The sequence below is a fragment of the Mixophyes fleayi genome, chromosome 3, assembly GCF_038048845.1.
Source record: "Mixophyes fleayi isolate aMixFle1 chromosome 3, aMixFle1.hap1, whole genome shotgun sequence".
Taxonomy (NCBI): Eukaryota; Metazoa; Chordata; class Amphibia; order Anura; family Limnodynastidae; genus Mixophyes; species Mixophyes fleayi.
In genome coordinates this window covers 115,547,224-115,562,690 of record NC_134404.1, presented here as the reverse complement: position 1 = coordinate 115,562,690, position 15,467 = coordinate 115,547,224, and the positions used below count along the sequence as shown (strand labels likewise).

Sequence of the window (15,467 nt, the reverse complement as noted above, 5' to 3'; positions counted from 1 at the left end):
TCATTTTTAACATTTACTATACAAACACTTATTTAAAATACTGCAATTTACCAAATTGTTAAGACTTAAAAAAGGAAAAAAAGTTACAGGGCCAAACATTATATTCACTATACTGAACATTGCAAGAGGTGTATTACTTAAACTGAACTATTGGACGTATGCAGTCAAGGAGTTAGTTTTGAGGCATACATTTAACAACTACACTACTAAAATCATCACCAGGAAAGCAGACACAAGTTCATGTAGGCTTTCATGTCTTCCAAAGAAATAGTGAGATATACTGTATATCAATAGAAAAACAAGGTAGGGGAAATATTAAATCTAGTGTACAGGTAGTAAAGGAGCTCAAACCCCTTACTTTCATCAAGTACAAGGTAGAAAATAAAACTAAATGTCCTAATGGTCACTATGGGTTATAGCACTATTTGTGCTTCAGCTTTCATAAAGGTCTCTTATTACACCAGTACTTTGTATACACATGAAACCTAATGGGTATTTCATCCTAATAAACCACAGCCATGCTTGGCAAGGCTAGCTTACTGCTAATTCAGAAACGTCCTTCCATCAAGCGGTCAGTAACTATTACTTAGTACCCTTCAAGCATGTTGTTAGTTTTCTACCACAATAAAGGTTATTTTAGGTATTCTCCAGAGCGGAGTTTAGGTGAATATCTTAAAACTACATGCAGTGATAAAGATGTTCATCTGGCACAAAGCAAACTTATTTTTAGAAGCATTTAAGATATTTTAATTGAAACTGGTCGGCAATCCTATCAATATACATATGAAATATCCCTCTGTATTATAACTCAATGCACTACAACCATTTAAACATTACTAGTAATGTGTACACTGACAAAAAGACTATTGTAGAGTTTGCAACACGTAACAAGTATGAAACATGCTGGTCTTACCAAGCTAATAGGGGCTCCATCAGGGAAATCCATGGTCACTCCTTCTGGCACAAGTTTCCCATTGATCTCTTGGTATTTAATGCCATTTACTGAACATTCCCTAAACTGCATCTCATTTTCTGTCAGTGTGCCTGTTTTGTCTGTAAATACATATTCTACCTGAGAAGGAATGGTTAGAAAAAAAGAAGTAATCAGACAAGTTATTAAGTGTATAGTCATCAAAAATAGATTCTGTTTTTGCATTATGAAAACAAAAAAAAACCTGAAACCATCTAATAGTGCATAGCAAATACAAGTAGAACATTACCTGAAGGAATACTGGAGTTCAGGGACAGCAACAAAATGGCTCTTCCAAGCAATGGCAGTCAGGTACACAGGGGGTACAGGTGATTAGACAGGTCGGGATTGTAAGGATTTCAATATATTTAAACCTTTGTTTGTTTGTTTAGTTGGGTCTACATCTGCACATGCTAGATATAATAGTATGTTAGTTTGCTGCACTGGTTATGAGCAAACTTGAGTGTGTGTTTCTCCGTTGGAAGCATGATCAATTTTGGTTCTACAAGTCGGGTTGCATACCCATAAATGTCTGACCATGCTGCCAAATATGAGGCCACACTACAAGCAGTTTTATTAGGACAGCATTTAGATTAACAAATGGGCTTTGGAATGTAACATATGGGAATAAGGACCAAGACAAAAACAAAAAATATATGTCACTAATCGGATAAGCAAAATCAGTACAAAATAAAACAATACTTTTAAAGAAAATAAGGGCACCTCCACAACTGTACACTTTATGAGTAGTCTCCTAAGGTTTCCATAAAACAAATAAGGCAGTAAGGACATTCTTAAAAAAACTGCAACATCACACAAGACTATAGTGTAAGTTCAACGGCACGCCGTTTGTTTTTCTATACGTTTACTTACATTTTGGCTATTTAACATGTATTGTTGTTTTAAATCTAGTGCTTTACATCGACATTTTGACTGCACATTTTACAACACAGTAGACATTTTACATATTGACATTTTAACTGTCGTCCTTATGACTATAGACATTGTGGTTTAGCATTTTCACTGCTGACATTGCAACTTCAACCCTTCCATTTGTATCTAGGAGAAGTCTGGCTCACTAGATTCATTTATACAGAAGAGCTTAGAGGTGATGATGACCTCTGTGGGGAAACTTGGCGACTGCAGTTTATGAAAACCTGTTCTAGATTTGGTGACTCTAGATACTGATTTTCTAGTTGCACGTCTTGCCATGTGATCCATTAACATACTTTATTTATAAATGGTCAAGTTTCAGATTAGTGCATGGAAAAAAACTAAAAATGGAGAATGCATTTGGTCTTTATCTTGCTAAGATAGAGGCAATAACATGATAAGATGAGGTTAAAAAGTAATCAAACCATGATATGTTATCAGGCAATAAAGTTTTATAAGCACAAAGCAAAACAGTCCTTAAACTGGGAGTAGGGAAAGGGCACATGTGACTGCATGACTAAGGCTGGGTATACACAACAGAATTTTCCAACCAATGTGTTCTCTACAACGATTTTACTAATTACTGGGGGGGAAAAAAAAAAAAAAAGTCCCGATAATCATGCAGATCTGTGGAGCATATTCAAATAGCCTTCACATTTTTTACGGTAATACGGTACCGCTACATTGTGGATTTCCCTTAGCAAACCTATGGGGAAAAGGATGGGAAATCCACGATGTTGCAGTATAAAGGAGGAGTGTCTTCGCGCCTGTTCCGTAGGCACTCTGCACACAATTAAATATGCTCCTGTAAACTCTATGCAGATCGTGAGTGCATGCACACTGCACGGATCAGAAGGCGGTTAGAATGAGAGTTTTAAACAGTATGGCCAATCAAATGAAACAACGATCGGTACTTTAGAACGACTCTCGCTCATTGTGTAAGTATACACACTGATATAATATCAGGCCAAACGGCCGTCTATTGGCTGTTTGGCCCAGTAATTGGCTGAAAAGCCTCCAGTGTGTACCTAACCTAACATTAGACTGTCTCAGGATAAATATTTTTCATGTTGAGCTGAGCAGCATGTCAGCAATCCCTATACTCTATACTTTAATTGCCAACTTCTTCAGCTGTCCTAAGTCAGAACAGAGGGAGACACAGGAAAGTGGGAAAACAAGCAGGAAAAACTTCTGTTCCCAAATTCCCCAAGTCTCTACATGTTTACATTCTTTATTATTCATTTCTATTGGCCCATGTTTACAGAGAATGCAAAGTCACATTTTACTATAATATCTGTACTTAAATATAGCTAAACTTCAAAAATGTTTGTACTAGGAATAACTGAATAGTTCACATAACATAAGTATAGTAGCTCCAAATTTATAACAACCTAAAGCAGCAGTGCATTCTGTTCAATAAGAACTCAGCACCTGTAGCTCTAGAATATACCTAGCTAAAATATAGCTGTCTATCTCACACTATATTCCCTTTGTTGGGACAAAGTAAATCTTTCCTACAGAACAGGCGGATCAAACTAAGGAAGGAAATGGATGGCATGGGAAAGGGATGAAAACCGAATTGACAAATGTGACAACGTGAATTTCAGCTATAAATGTTACCACAGTATGAAAGATTTTTCTGCCACTGGGGACAATACAATTACATATTATTCATTCTGACAGTGCTCTGAGGCTAGACGGTGGCAGGCATGAAGAGACTCAGATGAGAATAAAGTTGATTCATAGAGCAGCATGTCCTAACAAGCAATTCATATTGTATCAGATTTTAATGAGGTATAAGCAAAGGGTACATTGGAAATTATGGGTTGTTTATGTAACACATTGTTCAACAGCAGCAAGTCATTATTTTACCTGTCCAAGCTCTTCATTCAGGTCGGATGTGTTGACCTGTGCTCTTTGATCACTTTCTTCATGATATAGATCAAGATCCCAACCAATAAAAAATGAACCAAGGAATTTTTGCATCTCCACCGTCACATAAAGTGAAATAGGGATGATAAAATTATAAAGGACCAGGAATGCCAGGAAATCAGAAATAAATTTCAGAATCTGGTAGAAAGAAAAACAATCTGTGTATCAGTGCAAAACGAAAAATACTGCAATAAATATTCCACACAATGGATTCAATGCAGCAAAAAAATGTAAAGACATTACATGCAGAAATGAACCAAGTAAAAATAAAAGTTCACATGTACTATCTATATGATGCTATTGTAAACACAAGACTACAATATTGCCAGAAAGTTACATACACAAGACAGATCCAGTTTTACAGCCAGAACAATGGACAAACAAATCTGTATCCAGCTAGGCCACAGTGATTACCAATTTGGACAGATCCCAGTGTACATGGTGTAAAGTTAATGAAGTAATTGGTTAAAGTGAGACTGCCACACACGGTGATCTGGGGCCATGTTGGTCAACAAATTTAACATATCTTGCACTAGTCACAGGTACCATTTTAAAATCCATATATCCTAACTAAAAGTAAAATCTTGAAGATTATATGTAAGATTGCTAGCCAAGAACAAAACATTTTAACAACCGTTCGCACAGGGAATTGTGTGACATTTGGAACATGTATACAAACCTTACTACTATTTCTGTCATGTTCAGTTTTCCGATTGTACCACGGCTCGTCCCATTGTTCTTCAGCTTGCCACGCATACTTTAAGATTGTGCTAAGAATTGCCTCAAACAGGAGAATGATCAGATATACAAGCAAGAAGGTGTTCATGGACCTGTAAGAACAAATCAACTGCTGAAAATACTAAAAGGTTATGTTAGGTCACAAAGGGAGTATATACCAAGAGGGCAAAGACCCTGACTGACATTTACTTTCATAGTTCAACTTTAACTATATCTGACAAAACCAAAGCTATACTGAACAAAAACCTAATGCATATCCCAGTTTGGATAACGGTTTCAAACTAATTAACAACCCAATAAAACATTCTGATAAAATAAATCCACTTTTAATACGTTTCAAACTTCATTAAAAATGTTTCACTTTAAATTTCAGGAATACATAGAGCAGTAGTGATAACTTTAGATGAAGCCCTTGAATACATCTTCAGCCTTGTCTCTTAAAAACTCTGCTCAGTACAAAATTCATGCTAGAAAAGATGTGTCGAGTTACACCAATTAACAAACACTATTATATTGGTATTTCCAGCAGCAGTATCACAGGGGCATTGATTCTAATAGACAATTGATTTATTTGGGGATGGGGGGGGGGGGGGGGGTTGTTGTGGTTTTTTTTTTTAGAGCATATTTACTACTTCTTAAATACAGTTTGCTATACTGTTAGTTTCTAAACACTAATATTAAGAAAATATGTTAATACCCATGACAAAAAGAGGAATTTATCTAAAACAAACAGGAATATACAATATACAAGATACTACTGTACATACACCAAAATATGGCTTTTCAATGGTAGTGCTATGTTATTGCAGTACTATCAAGAAATAATTATTTCAACTTTTTCTCAGAGAATCTCAATGACTGCAGGTAGAGTGGAAACAGATGCTGGCAGCTAGCGGGAATGTTAATATGCTGGCAAGTATTCCACACGTGTTAAATCTGTCCTTTCATTATGCAATACTGCGGTTATCTGAAATCTGTACAAATCTACACAACACTAACACTTTGGCAAGATATGCAGATATTATTATTGTAGACAACAAACAACTGTGTTTATTGGCTGATCATGAGTGATCAGTTTGGTACATATCAGTATTGGTTTTATTTTAGAAAGCAGACAGATGGAAAATATGACTAAATTATGAACCAGCATAAGATCTATACATTCTCACCATCTATATTGCCAAATGAATGTTTGACAGTAGATTAACTGCAGGGATTACTCAATGGTTTGTCCAGAATATAAATGGGGAATAAAAAGGAGGAATCAACAGCCTCATTCTTTAAATTTTTAATTGTGTGTAGCATTGAATAAAACTATCTTTTTCATTTCTACATTCTAAATAATGAATAAATTGAGACTTTGTATATTCTAGCTAGAAAGGATTTCCTTAAGCAAAGTCTATACGTTTAATGTGCAAATATGACTGCTATTTTCATGACCACAAAGTGTCATCACTTGTAGTGTTTGTTTGCTCCTTTTTCTACTTGAAAATGTAACGTAAAAGAGTCATACTTTTCCACAGCAGAACGTTTTTGAGATTTACTCTTGTAATTTAATGCCATTTTTGCCTCCATCCCTGTGTATACGGCCACTCCTATAAAATAAATGCAAAAGTAAGCACAATTAAACATCGGAAGCAACAACTGTAGGTGGGGGTCTATTCTCTAAATTTTTATAAATATATGATTAAAATCTTTTTTTGCACTTGGATATGAACAGATAAGCTGAGGTTGGTGTACTAGATTCATTGCTTTTTCACAGCAGTTCTATTGTGTAAAGGCAATGAATACACGCAAATCTGCATGCACAATAAAATTCGGAAGGTAGTGGTCCTCCTTTCATAATCATCTTTTACTTATATAGTGCCAGCAAGTTCCGTAGCGCTTTACAATTGGGAGCAAACAGTAATAAAACAATACTGTACAATAGAGACAGAGTTAAGAAGGCCTTCCCCACAAGCTTACAAACTATGGGCTCCCTTAAATCATTTCCATATTGCACAATTGCTGGACACATGGATGTCATAATAGGTGTTGGTGCTAGTAGTTTGGACACCATGCAGTTAATAAAGTTAACTCCTTTTCCACAGGACATGCCCATAGGCAATAGCCTGATCTAAATGGAAGCATAGAACCTAAAGCAGGTGTAGCTAAGGCAAAACAATAAAAGAGACTTTCAAACAAGTCATTGAAGTAGGCAGTTCACAGGATCAGTCCCATGCCTGCGATTCAAAAGACCAGCTTCTTATTAGCCCTGTTCATGGACATTCTGGAAGTTGTGTGGACTATGCTTGCTACTATCACATCAGAGACCGGACCTAGCAATTCCAACCCAAGAAAGAAAGACCACTGTCTTAGCTTTGTAACAAAGTGGTAGGTGTACCTTGAAGAAAGTAGACCTTGAATTTATCTCCTGCCACATTTAGTAAAAATGTATTTATTTATTTTAATGAAAACAAACTTACCAAAAATTTCCTTTGTATTTTTCAACCTTGCGCCACGAAGCAAAAGATTTTCTGGTCCAAGAGGCCTTAAACGGAAAAAAAAGTGAATACTGCATAAAAAAGTCACACTATGAAGATTGTTCTAAGCATTTACATTACCAATACTGGGCGAGTGCTTTTCATTATTTAAAAGGAATACAATAGTGCACACTGTGTGATTAGTGCATCTTTTCCGATTTTAAATTGGAGCTTCAAGGATTTCTATGCAATGGAATAAACCCTCCCCTGAAAGAGGCAGCAGTTGGGAAGAGGCTTATTATGTATAGAGGGCCCGATTATCCAACAGGTTCACTAGGCTGCAGCCTAAGGCGCAAGACTGTTGGGGGTGCAAAATTATGAACAAATTATGACAGAGAGGTATAAATTAATTTTAACATAAGAGTAGTTGTTCCCAAAATAAAAAAAATAAAAAATAATCAGCTTTGATCTTGACATAATACCATGTTAAAGGCTGAAGACAATACTTGGGTGGGCAACATGAGCAGGCGTGACTAATCCCTCCTACTTCACATTTTTACCCTTAGTAGTGCTCATTCATGTCTCCATTCTGCTACACAGTTCAGATTGTAATGAAAATTAAAATGAATGCCAAAGACTGCTGTGACCCCTTCAAAAAGCCATGTGGAGCTTCTAAAACACGGGAACATAAACACTGGAGGGGAAGAGGAGTGTGAAGGAAGCCAGAATTTAAATTAATGACGAGTTTGTTTTTACCTACCACGTCTGAGACTAGTGTGGAAGATGAGGGGGAGCTATGAGCACTTGAGCCTAGGGTGGCCTGAACCCTAAATCAGGCCCTGCATGTATAAATTGATTAGAGAAATTATTTGAGAGATATCAATGAAAAACATCAACCGATATGTATTATAACATTATTATAACATCTTTATGAGTCTGGGTTATTTTAGTTTGGAGTAGATCTGTCTATCACCAGTATAAGAACATATATATGAAAATATAGATTCTACATTATAATAAACTATGAAAAATCATTTTAATGGTGTCAATATTTAAATGGCTTCTGCTCACTTTTGTCTGGTTCTCTGTAATGCTCGCCAATAGAACTAGTAGACAAGAATGACTATATGGCACTGAAGTTAAATCGCACACTTTCAAGTACTGGTCATGAAGGACAATTGGAACCAGAGGCTCTAAAGTCATTGAAAATGGCCATGCCAATAGAGTATTCTAGCATCTGGAAACGTCAGCTTCCAGTCCCTTGCAATGATTTGCTTTCTGCAAAATCATTCCAGGCTCAATGATCTCATTGTCTTATGCAATGAATGTTTAACAACTTAAAGGAAAGCAAGAGATGGAGGCCAAACTCAATTTACCTCACAATATCTTCAGAATGCTGCTGCACGGTTATTCTTCCAACAAACCTAAGTAAAACATTACCAATGTGTTAAGTACTGAATATGATATAATAGAACGTGTACGAAATTCATTTACTAGCTACAGTTACCAATGTGTATACACTAGATCTGCAAGTCAAGACGTCACATGACACAAGCTGACTTTACAAGCAAAGCCCCTTTAAGTGCAGCTACTATATACTGATGTGAGTGTTACCTGTAAAGATCTGCTTCAGGCTGCTGACATTCTATGACTGCTACTAGTGTATCCAGGTTTGTAACAGACTGTAATACTGCTGTCTCTGGAACTGCAAAATGTGTCTGAAAAGAGATGTACACATGTATTACATGAACACAACACATTTGATTTAACATTTACATGACCAGACAGGCATCTTGCTTTATAGTGAAAACATAGAGTATTTTAATTTCACCACATTAACAGCATAAACATTCATAAAACAGTAGCACAACTCCAGCATCTAAAATAACAGTGCTCAATTTGCCTTAAAAGGAGAAGTCAATGTGATGGGTGTAGGTAAGAGGGACCTAAAATATGGAGAGGGGATAGGTTCCCTTGCCCGGAAACCTCCCCTTTCCTTGAAGCTGCTGATAACTAGTCAGGCTGTAAGCTGGTAACAACAGGAAAGGAAGCCCATGCAACTCCCATGAAGCTGAACAGCTGTGAGCAAGTTGTGTCTTAAGTATCTGCATCTCTGGCTGTATCCAAGCTAGTAAACCATCTGTTCATTCAGTATACAGGACAAATACTGGAATGATTTGTAGAATTCAGTTTGCGCAAAATTCTTACAAATTGCCAATATAATCAAAATCTAAAATGTAAAGATGGAAAAATGTAAATGTGATAAAACGCTCATGTTTTAGAAGACACGCTATGTTAACACTTTAACACTAAATTAAATTCTTATTTTAAAAAAAAATGCTAATTATAATGATGTGTCACTTATGATTAAACTTATTAGGTTTCTGGAAGACCACCAACATTGTAGACGGATCAGATATTCTAGTGTAAAATAAATACAGCCAGAAACTGCTTCCCTGAAGACACAAAAGGGAGCTAGTAAAACTGTAGATGACGACAACATACTTTGAGATTTGTTTCCCCATCCAGACTTGCGGTAGTTAAATGGCATGTGCCATTCCCTCTGTCTGAAGACAGTAGTACCAGATCAGCAGGGAAAGTTTCATCTTTGGCTACCCGGACAATGTCGCCTACCTAAAAAAACAATAAAAAAAAAAAAAAAGAAAAGATCGCACGTTTCCTTGTGCAGCTCAAATCAAAGATAAAAAAACCCAAAAAAAACATGTGAATAAAGTATGTGTCTGATTTTTTAGAACAGTATACATACCCTGATATTTTTCGATCTAGTCTTAACAAGACCTCCACTTCTGACAACATAAACTGGAGCACCATTGACTTCATTGTCTGCTTTGTGCCGCAGCCAATCTTCATAGCCCTAAAAGCACAGCAGTAGAATAAGCTATGAGGAAGTTACTATGCATCTTACACAATGCTTTCATGTGATTACGAAAATCAGCAATGCAAGAAGCAAAGAACATGGCAAGATGAATCATCATGTGAGAAGACATTGTGAATTGCAACTTCAGTTCATCCTGTAAACAAATGTTCTGGCCACATTTTTATCCTAAATAGCACTAAACAATCAATTTCTCAACAAACATACAAATCAGTGGACGGCTCCATTATTCAACCTATCAGGCTATGTATAAACTCATTTCCAGAGCTTTTTAAATTGCATTGCAATAATATACAACCAATTTCGCAAGAGTTTCAAAATCATAATTCAGAAGTGAGATATGGAGATGTAGGACCCACCTAAGCTGTTCGGTAGTTTTATAACAAAGACTATTTTAGTATATTGTATGGATTTACCTGTTTGATGGCTGTTACAGTAATTACAAAAAATAATGGAAGTCCACTTGTTACTGGACTTGTTGGAGTATCAATCATAAGCTGAAACAATAAAAAACAAAAAACACTGTTTAACCACACTTACTCTACCCACATAAAGCCACACTATTGTGCTCCAAACATTAACTCAAAACACATAGGGGCATATTCAATTGGTTTTTTTCCGCGCCGCGGAAAAACTATTACCGTTAATACGGTAATAGATAGCTAGATTTCAGCTCGCGGCTTAGGGAGCTGCGAGCTGAAATCCAGCGAGTAAATTACCGTATTAACTGTTTTTCCGCGCACGATTACCGTAATAATGGTAATCGTGTGCGGACCGCAAGATTTTCGGCATTTTCGCCGACAATTGAATACGCCCCATAGAGACAGAAGTTGTACATAAGAAACAGAAGAAAAAAAACAAAAAATCAAAAACAAAAAACTTCCTGTGTGTGTAATTGAACTGGCTAAATGGCACAACAAATAGACATTTGCAAATATGGCTAATTTGAGCAGTAGATAGCTTCCAAAGCTCTGGAACAAATGAGTGGAGCTTATATAAACTACATTTCTCTAGGAATACTCATCAAAACATGATCAAATTTGAATATGTTAAAATTCCTCAAATGTAAACAAATTACAAATTGGAAATAGTGGTACAGTATAAACAACTGCAATTAAAATTATTGCAATAATATAAGGTTTTAGAGATTTACAGCACATTACTACAAATTAAAATAAAATTATGCCTTTGTTGACGTGGTCTGTGAATATGATTCATTCTCCCAGTATGAAATCGAAATCACGTACCTGAACAAGAAATATGATGAGAAAATAGAAATTGGCTATTCTTCTGAACTGCTCAAACAAGTTTTTTGGAACAAAATTCAGCACGGTGTACTGCAATAAGAAAATACCCATGATGCAGACTTACGCATGGAGGATAAAGGAAAAAGCGCATGTAGATAACAGAGCAAACAGAAGCAGAGGGAGAAATATTAACTTGAAATGTATATTGAGGTAACATAGATAACAGTCTGTGCCTTATATTATATAAGCAAATAACACCACTGTAATTACAATAACACTAATAAAAGAATCTATATGCAGATTTCTATAAAGCAATAAATCATTTAATTGTAGTAAAATCCAGAAAATTAGTACCTGTTGCAATCTGCCTCTTTATAAAAGCTTCAATATGCAGTACAGTTTTGGGCACAGTTGGGGCAGGAGAAAAATCTTGCGGCACAGTGTCATCTGGCACGCTGTCCGGAGCTGCTTGTAAAACTGAAGATGGGCAAGATGGATCTGCTGTGCATGCGCAGCAGATCGGCCCAGGTTCCGTTGCGGAACTGAAGACGTGTGTGCTGACAAGGAGAGTCGCGCAACTGCTGCCTACATCTGAAAATGAACTGGGGGCACTACCGTGTGGTATAATGTGAACTGGGGGCACTACATTAATACATTTCAAACCATACAACTATGAGTTTCGTAGGCACTAAATACATAAGAATATGAATTACGCTTGTCCCATTGTTAATCATGTTATTAGCATGATAAAGCAAATAATTAAATGAGGCATACCGATAGGTGGCTGACCCCTGAGTTACAGAAACGTTTACTTATAGTAAGAGTAGCGTATACAAGGATTAAGCAGTTATAGAGGCTCTTCACCTAACACTAAAATTGAAAGCTCTACTACCTGAGGTCAGATTACGAGAGTAAAGGCAGAAGATGACTGCAGAACACAGCTCTTCCGTCAAAATTAAAATGTCCCAGTGACACTGGAAGAGATCCAGCTGCCTGCCAAGCGGCCGAATTACATCCAAATTGTCCACTTACTTATATGAGCAAAGTGCACTGGAGAATACCATGTGGGGCAGGCAGAAGATATACAGTTTGTAAAGATATTGGTAGCACTTGTAATGCAAGGTGCCTTTTATAAGTTTACTGGTAACTTAATATAAATGCACAAAAAACGGGATTTATACTTACGATAAATCTTTTTCTCTGAGTCCATCTGGGGGACACTCCTTAACCATGGGGTTGAGTCGGGGGGGGGGGGGAGGAGTCTGGCACCCAAAGAGTTAACTTTTTTCAGCTGACAGCATATCACCCCCGCCAATTCCCCACATACCTCAGTTTGATTACCAAAGCCCTTAGGATGATAGGCCAATCAACCAAGACACACCACTCAACAGAGGGGGGAGTGGAGATAAAAAAAAAACAACGAAAAAGAAAATCGCAGTGTCCCCCAGATGGACTCAGAGAAAAAGATTTATCGTAAGTATAAACCCCGTTTTCTCTTACATCCATCTGGGGGACACTCCTTAACCATGGGGACTTACTAAAGCAATCCCTCTGAAGGGTGGGACCGCTCTGATCTCCTTGCACGTAGAACACTACGGCCAAAGGAGGCGTCCCCAGACGCAAATATATTAAATTGGTAGAATTTTGTAAAGGTATGGACCGAGGACCAGGTGGCTGCCCTGCACAGCTGGTCCGCCGTGGCTCCATTATGAGCCGCCCAAGACGCCCCAACCGACCGGGTAGAATGGGCAACAATACGCTTCGGCACATGGAGATTAATACGGACATAAGCCTCCCTGATAGTAAGGGTAAGCCATCTGGCAATAGTCTGCTTAGATGCTGGCCATCCCCGCTTGGAAAAGTCAAATACAAATAGAGAATCTGTCTTACGTATCTTTGCAGATCTCTTAACATATATACGTAATGCCCTCACTACGTCCAAATATTTATTTGTCTTTGTTCCAGGAGTCTGAGGCTCCTCTCTGAATACTGGAACAACTATATCCTGATTAATATGAAAACCTGAGACCACCTTAGGGAGAAAGGACGGAACAGTCCTTAAAACTGCTCTATCCTCATGAAAAACCAGATAAGGTTCCTTGCAGGATAAAGCTCCCAGCTCTGAGACCCTTCTGGCCGAGGCGATAGCAAGCAGGAAGACTGTCCATGTCAAGAACCGCCACTCTGCTGAGAGTAGAGGTTCAAAGGGAGGCTCCTGCAACATGCTAAGGACCAGATTAAGATCCCAAGGCTCCGCAGGATGCACGTAGGGCGGCTGGATGTGAAGCACTCCCTGTAGAAAAGTCTTAACATCCGGAAGCTCCGCCAGCCGCCTGTGGAAATACACTGAAAGCAGATACCTGAACTTTTAAGGTTCCAAGTTTAAGCCCCGCCTCTAAACCACACTGTAAGAAGGCGAGAAATCTAGCCAGACTAAAGGTTTTAGAATTGTAAGACTTCTTCTTACACCACTATATATAATATATATATATATATATATATATATATATATATATATATATATATATATATATATATATATGTCAGATACGGTGGTAAATTCTGGCTGAAACTGGCTTCCTGGCATTCAGGAGAGTGCCTATTACACCCCCCGAGAAACCTCTCGCTCTCCACAGACTGGATTCTAAGGCTCTGCCATTAAATTCAGCCTCTGACGCAAGAACTGTCCCAGGGTCAGCAGATCTCTTCACAGCCTTACTGGCAGTACCAGAAAGACTGGACGATCCTCCAGACTGACTCTCCACAGGACCCTGTGGGGCAGGTTTTACTTGCAGCCCCAAGGCCTTGCTAGGACGTCCACTACCAATGGATCACTTGTTTTTGCGCAGAACTCTGGGACCTTCCTGCCTTTTGTTCGGTTTTTGTCCGGCAACCACCAGCTGAGGACCTACCTCCTCCATTGGTACCTTGAACACGATAATGCTCCTCTGGGGTGGAACCCTGCACAGGGTAAGGTCGCGAAAGATGTCACCATCTTTCCCAGCAGCTTCAAAGACCTGGCTACTGACAGCCTCTTGTCTGACAGGATCCTGCCTGTCCACTCCATCTAGGACCTCAACTTGTCCTGTGGAGACAACATTCTGCTGCGTATTAAGTCCCTCACTAGTCTCAAGAAACTCATTCTTAGACAAGGGATTCTCTGTGAGCCCTTCAGACTCCAGAAGTTCGGTCTTAGACTGAACGACCCGTCTGGCCTTAGCACCCCGAATGGGTGTGACTAAAACCCTTTCCCTTACTGGGATTTCTAAGCCTGTATAGCTTCGTTTAAACAAAGCAAAATCGACAGCCCTAAGCTCTTTCTGATTTGACAGAAGCCAGCGAGGTAACCAAAACTTGAGGTGAGCTGGCCCCATGAATTCTATCACGATATCCTGGACCTACTCGTCTACCGAGGACCCTGTCTACTGCTGGGCAAACCCAAGCAGCCGTCCTCCCACCCCACCCTCTGTAACCAGAGACGGGCGGTAGTCATGCTGCTGGTCTATCCGGCAGCTTGGCGGAAGAACCTTTCCGCGCCACAGGGGCAAAGGAAGACCTTCCCCTACGGGACTGTCTCCTGGATTCCACGGCCCCTGGATTGGTAGTCTGGCCTCTGCCAGACCCGCCCCCGTAAGGAGGCTGTCTGAAAGAACTAAACCTAGGCCTAGCCTTAGGTCTTGGAGTATTTACAGGCAAGGACGTCCTCTTGCCCCCTGAAGCCTGTAAAATCCAAGAGTCTAATTCTGGACCAAATAGCAACCCACCCGTATACGGGATGGATTCTAATGATCTTTTAGACTCTGAATCCACATTCCAAGCCCTTAACCATAACGCCCTTCTAGCTACTACAGCTGTAGCTGAAATAGACAAAGCTATGGAGGCCGAATTATGGGCCGCTTCATACACAAAGCCTGCTGCCTCCCTTAGCTGCATGGCCAGAGGCAGTAAATCTGAATCCTGCAAGGCAGACTCTAACTGCCCTGCCCAGGCTTCCATGGCCCTAGCTACCCAGGTAGAGGACAATGCTGGCCTGAGGCTAGTACCAGCGGCCAAGAAGATCGACTTCAGCAGGGATTCTAATTTTTTGTCAGTCGCGTCCTGTAAGGTCGCTACCTTTGCCACCTGTTACCAACGGGTCATATCCTCCTCCTGAAGGGGATACAATACGCCAAACTTCCTTGGCATAGAGAACCTCTTATCTGGATATTTCCAAGAGGCCTCTACAATATCCCTCAACTCCGCTGAGGGAGGGAACCTGACCACCTGCTTAGAAGCTTTCTTAAAGAGGG

The 15,467-nt window shown here is 39.0% G+C and overlaps 1 protein-coding gene across 5 annotated transcripts in view; it reads right to left on the bottom strand.

Annotated features, from left to right (window-relative positions):
- The window catches only part of ATP11B (ATPase phospholipid transporting 11B (putative)), a 90,829-nt gene that overhangs the window by 55,430 nt on the left and 19,932 nt on the right, over window positions 1–15,467 (bottom strand). For all 5 annotated transcript variants that reach the window (XM_075202190.1, XM_075202189.1, XM_075202187.1 and 2 more), the window contains exons 3-13: window positions 11,179–11,268; window positions 10,348–10,428; window positions 9,803–9,910; window positions 9,541–9,669; window positions 8,650–8,753; window positions 8,412–8,459; window positions 7,039–7,103; window positions 6,087–6,168; window positions 4,515–4,665; window positions 3,776–3,973; window positions 914–1,072 (exon numbers count right to left, since the gene is read on the bottom strand). In XM_075202190.1, coding sequence (XP_075058291.1) covers window positions 914–1,072; window positions 3,776–3,973; window positions 4,515–4,665; window positions 6,087–6,168; window positions 7,039–7,103; window positions 8,412–8,459; window positions 8,650–8,753; window positions 9,541–9,669; window positions 9,803–9,910; window positions 10,348–10,428; window positions 11,179–11,268 — 1,215 coding nt within the window. The remainder of the gene's footprint in view (window positions 1–913; window positions 1,073–3,775; window positions 3,974–4,514; window positions 4,666–6,086; window positions 6,169–7,038; window positions 7,104–8,411; window positions 8,460–8,649; window positions 8,754–9,540; window positions 9,670–9,802; window positions 9,911–10,347; window positions 10,429–11,178; window positions 11,269–15,467) is intronic.